The sequence below is a fragment of the Morone saxatilis genome, unplaced genomic scaffold (genome assembly GCF_004916995.1).
Source record: "Morone saxatilis isolate NCDOM2014 unplaced genomic scaffold, NCSU_SB_2.0 Contig21, whole genome shotgun sequence".
In the NCBI taxonomy this organism is placed as follows: domain Eukaryota; kingdom Metazoa; phylum Chordata; class Actinopteri; family Moronidae; genus Morone; species Morone saxatilis.
In genome coordinates this window covers 23,038,812-23,044,638 of record NW_023339774.1, presented here as the reverse complement: position 1 = coordinate 23,044,638, position 5,827 = coordinate 23,038,812, and the positions used below count along the sequence as shown (strand labels likewise).

General features: G+C 38.2%; 1 protein-coding gene across 1 annotated transcript in view; it reads left to right on the top strand.

Annotated features, from left to right (window-relative positions):
* Positions 1–398: 398 nt before the first annotated feature.
* LOC118332349 (multidrug resistance-associated protein 1-like) overlaps positions 399–5,827 on the top strand; it is a gene marked incomplete at its 5' end in the record, with an annotated part of 5,842 nt that continues 413 nt past the window's right edge. Inside the window, 7 exon segments of the mRNA XM_035667583.1 lie at positions 399–595; positions 1,721–1,897; positions 2,136–2,303; positions 3,753–3,942; positions 4,335–4,407; positions 4,599–4,707; positions 5,078–5,285. Coding sequence (XP_035523476.1) covers positions 399–595; positions 1,721–1,897; positions 2,136–2,303; positions 3,753–3,942; positions 4,335–4,407; positions 4,599–4,707; positions 5,078–5,285 — 1,122 coding nt within the window.

Here is a 5,827-nt window from a genome sequence, read left to right as displayed (position 1 = left end):
AGTACAGACGTGTGTATATGCATGCATTCAATTCAATTTTATTTGTATAGCGCCAATTCATAACAAACGTTATCTCAGGACACTTTCAAAAAGAGTAGGTATAGACCGTACACCTTATAACATTATTTACAGAGACCCAACAGTTCCCACCATGAGCACCTTGGCGACAGCAGCAAGGAAAAACTTCCTTTTAAGAGAAAACTGTGAGTCTACTACATATAACAATGTGTTTAAACAATATAAAACCATGTATTAGAACATGTATCAAAACAATTTGGAACCTTGTGGTGGAACCACATAGAACCATGTGTAAGTATGTGGAACCATACGCTGTGGAACCATGTGTAAGAACCACATAGAATTGTGTGGATCCATGTGGAACCGTGTTCTATCTTCAGACGGAGATTGTGTGGTGATTGAGGGTGGGTCCTTCTCCTGGACCAGTGATGGACTGCCGTGTCTGCAGAGAATCAACATGAAGGTGAAGACGGGCTTGCTGGTGGCCGTGGTTGGCAATGTTGGCTCAGGGAAGTCATCTCTGCTGTCAGCCATGTTGGGAGAGATGGAGAAGAGGAGTGGCTTTGTCTCCATCAAGGTGACAAAAGTTATTATTGTTACTCTTTGATTATTAATTTTTAAGCTGTGAAAGAGGTGTTTATGTGTGTGATGTCATTTTAGTGGACAGAGCCAGGGAAGAAAACACTAATGAGCATGTGTAGTACAACATACAAAAACATTTAGGGTGTTGCTGTTGGTTTGTTATAATGGTTGTTTGGTTGATACTTGTTAATCCAGTTCTTCTGATATATTTATAGCTTTGTCTCCAGACAAGCACTGCATCAGAGTGGAATTTTTTATGTCTAATTGAAACATTAAAATACAAAATTTCATCTACTGTTAAAATAAACAATAAACAAACACTGGCTGTCAGACCAGAGTCAGACCAAACTAAAATTTCAGCTCTGCTAAACTATGCAAGCAGTACCAGCAGCCAGAATTAAAAAAATACTAATCTGTAACATTTTCACATTCAGTATTCACTACAGACCTATGTTATATATTCTATTGAGTTGTGTACTGACATTATCAGATTATTATGTACTTAACTTAATGGATTATTATTTCTGAAGGTGATTCATTATGAGCACTATTGTAGGACACTATGTATAGTGCCATTTTTCTAGTGTATATCTTTGTCAGATTGTCCTTAACTCACTATATACACTTGCTTTGTGATTGAATACTGACCTTTATACCATGGCTTTATACCATACTTCCTGATGTAGGACACCTACTGAGTATTTCCAGTGAAACTGTCTGTTCACCGTTCTAAATGAAAGGAAATAAACTGAATAAAAATACCAAATATTGATAAAAAATCTGCATATTGATTTGGGGACAATGAAATGTTTAGTCTTGTTAAACATTCTATCAGATTATACAGTATTTACTAGTTTAGTTTGTTGACTTTGAATCTTGCTAGCATAATGTTAGCTCTCTGGCTCATTACTTAGCTGAAGGGCTCTAAGTGGAGGGAACTAGAAATATGATTGCATTACAACCTTATAGGATGGCAATGCTCGTCCCTCGTATTTATCATGCTCCCCACATTTTACCCCCAATGTCAATTCCACCTGGCTACATGTTATCTGTTGAACTGATGTACTTTATAGCAGAATCCATAGTGATAATAATACTTATCCTCACTGGGGTGGTACAGGGTTCAGTGGCCTACATTCCCCAGCAGGCCTGGATCCAAAACGCCTCTCTAAAAGACAACATTTTGTTTGGGGGAGAGAGGAAGGAGAGCTGGTACCATCGTGTGCTGGAAGCCTGCGCTCTGCTGCAAGACCTGGATATCCTACCTGCTGGAGACAGCACTGAGATTGGGGAGAAGGTATAAATACTGCCCCCCTCAGGAGTTAAATTGCATCTGAAGGAAATGTAAACGCTGTCTGTCTGATCACAGGAGGACTGATGTGCTCTGAGTGTTAAGACTATTAATGTTCTCTGACGGTTTATAGTTGGCTGTTTGTCACTGACTGTTTTTTGTTGACTGTTCGTTGGTCTGACTGTTTTTTGTTGAATGTATGACTTCTATTTTTGTTTACTGATTATGCATTTACTGACTTCAGGGTCTGAACCTGTCTGGAGGTCAGAAGCAGAGAGTGAGTCTGGCTCGTGCCGTCTACAGAAAATCAGATGTTTACTTGCTGGATGACCCACTGTCGGCTGTTGATGCTCACGTGGGGCAACACATCTTTGAGCGAGTCATTGGACCCAGAGGACTCCTTAAAGACAAGGTAAAAACTTGTACCTGCTCCACCTGTATCCAGCGGGTTGCCATGGACATTGTTGGTCCTTTGGTGAAGAAGCCTGAGTTTCTCTATAGGCCAAAGGAGTAATGACCTAAACTGGATGTGGATCTTGATGTGATTCCTGCAGATGATCCAGAGGTCAAAAGAGACTTGACAGTGAATGCTGTCAAAGATTTGTAAAATGTCACCAGCCACCTAATATATTATTTTTCATCTTGGATGAAACTGAAAACATCTGTGGCTATGTTTTTGAAGATCAAGGAAATTCTAATGTTGTTGGAACAGAAGAGAAAGCAGTTTTGTGCTTCTGCAAACCTCCTTAAGGACAATCTAGAGACTGAACCACATGAAGTGGAAAGAAAGATTCAGACCTTTAAAGCCACATTCAAAGTCCTAATGATCTTGCTAAGGCAAAGCAGTCAATCATTCAGTATGTACAATGACAAAAGTTATAGCGCAAATTGCCTCAATGAAGGGTAACTTATTAATTATTAATTATAAATATTGTAAAAATGCAGTGTGGAGGTTTATCTGCCGACGGGTTCCAGTCTTATCTATCAGGTCTTATAACGGCATAATCTTTGTTTAAACCAATCGTGAGCTGAAATAAAGTCTGGCTGGTCTAAGTCATGGCAAAATTGGGCTTTGGTCAATAATGGCATAACATTGAACTTGAACACACCAGCAGCTTCTCATCAGGGTGTTGTCTGGGAGCACCTGATTTGTTCAGTAAAAAGTTAAATTCAATTCAATTAATTATGATTTTTATTCAATTCAATTCAATTTTATTTGTATAGCGCCAATTCATAACAAAACTCATTATAACATTATTTACAGAGACCCAACAGTACCACCATGAGTTATCTCAGGACACTTTTCAAATAGAGCAGGTCTAGACCGAACTCCATTTGGTACTTTATGCACAATTAGGGGCCGAAGTGTAGGAGCTATTGAGTTGTTGTTTTATCAGTAGTAAGTGGTATGCCATAATTTTCTCTTCTTTGCTGCCTCCATGCATGCATCCACCTCATTATTCCAAAGGAAAGAAATTGTCGATTGTTCCATGAATCCTCATCACTCATGATGAAAATCTGATTATGTGAGGTTTTTAAAACTGCAGGATGACACATTTAGATCTTTTTTTTTCTCACTCAAAACCAATAGATCTTTTAATGAAGTTAAAATGATTTAGTGCCCCATATATGGGAATTGGATTAAATGAAAAATGGCTTCACCTTACGGCCTACCAGTTTGCAACTAATACATCCCCCTCAGAGCTCTGACCAACAAGGACCAGAAGAACCTTGTCACCAGACTGAGGAGTGTACAGCCATCTGGATCGTTAAATCCTGAATGACTTTTGTAAAACATCTATAAAAAATCTCCTGAAAAACCTGCACCCCGTCTAATAGTGTGTTGATGTGTTTTTTTTAGACCCGGGTGTTGGTAACTCACGGGCTCAGCTTCCTGTCCAAAGCAGACCTGGTCCTGGTGATGGAGCAGGGTCAAATCTCTGAGATGGGCTCCTACATGGAGCTGATGGACAGGAAGGGAACCTTTGCCAAATTTATTCACACCTTCAATAGAAACCAGCGCAGAGAAAGCTCCACCCCCAGAGACAAGAGTAAGACAGTGAATTTAACAGCAATGTTGGGCTAGTTATACAAAAACTGGAATTTATTACTGTAATATTATTACTAGTAATGCCTTACTGCCTAACACTACAGAAAGGAATAGACAGGAAAATAAATTATTGTAAGAATCAAACTATAATTAACTAAATTACCCAGCGATACTCAACTGTTATCAGTTGAAAGTGTGGGCCATCTGTGAGATTTATAAAACAGTCAAAATATCAGTTATTCTTCTCCAGTAAATATACAGTGAAAATGTTTAAATTCGAAAAACATTTCTTTATTAATGTAGAGTCTGATTTAGATTTAGATTGCTTATGTTGTGTTATGTGTGCTTTTAAATTTCTATATTAATATATATTATGTATATTTTTGTTTGCAGGCAGCAGGAAGTCAGTGTCTCGTCTCAGTATGACTGATTTTTCCATTGATCTTTCTCAGGAGCAGTTGATTAGGTAGACAAACTACAAGTGTAAATGAATCCTAAACACAAAAACACATTAAAATATTTTAAAAATAACAAACACAACAGTAAATTAAAGTACATTTGCATAATATTACATTCAGGACCTCCAACCTCCTGAAACCATTGTGATCAAATTATTGATCTATGAGCTTATTGTTTGTGTGTGTGTATGTCTTCCAGCTGTGATATGAGTAGTGCAAGTGTTCAGATGATGAAGGCTGTCAATCAAGACTTGGACACTGAGGATGCTGGAAAACTTACAGAGGCCGACAAAGCTCACACGGGCAGGGTAGGTCCTTCTTTGAACGTATTAACTACATTTATATGTACCACATGTTGAACTGAATGCAGAAACTAAAATCAGAAACTAAATCCATGATCTTAAGAAGCAAACTAATTAACTAATCTCATGGACTGAGGATTGAAACTTTACGATTCTTCTTCTTCTTATTATTGTTATTATGTTTCCACATGATCTGAATTTGACAGCACTTAAGATGCAGTTATGATGCAAAGAAACAACCACACAAACTCATGCTTTTTATTGACTGTAGAGCTTAAAACTTAAACCGATGTAATAAATGGATGAAAATGAGACTGAACACTGCAGAACATGCAGTATCTTTGTGAGATTAACAATGTCATTCTTCTGTTGTCAGGTAAAGCTGCAGATGTATAGAGAGTACTTCAGGACTATCGGTCTGACGTTCATCATGACCATCATCTTCCTTTGTGCCTTCCAGCAGGCCGCCTCATTGGCCTACAACTATTGGCTGAGCCTCTGGGCTGATGAGCCACCGATAAATGGCACGCAGAGCAACCATGAGCTGAAGCTGAGTGTGTTTGCAGCTCTTGGCTTCACTCAGGGTGGGTCAAAGGTCATTACGCACCACATAATAATGAGAGACAGACAGATGGGTGAATGGATATAGTTTTACAAGAAAAAGTTAACTTCAATTTTATTAGTATAGCACCAATTCATAACATAAGTAATCTGAGGACAGTTTTCAAATAGAGCAACCTTCCAATTGGTGGACTACCCGCTCTACCTCTGAGCTACAGCCACCCCTTTGTGTGTCCCCCTTTTACACAGAAATTAGTCACTGTCAATATTCTTTTAAAATTAAACTACCAGAAATTGACTTAGCTTCTTATCAGGTCGGTTCTCAGAGTTTCTATTAATGTTTTTTATATTTATTGTTTTCTGCCACCTGGGTCCTTTGATTGATAGATAGATAAATAGATATCTATTCAGGAACTTTAACTTAAACTAATGTAAATTCAGATATATATTTAGACTGTTTTTCTGCCATTGATCTTCATCAGTTAACTTCAATAATTTCTTCATCGAAGCCATCAACCTGTCTGTTAGACCCGATCCCAACTAGGCTGCTTAAAGAAGTCGTAGC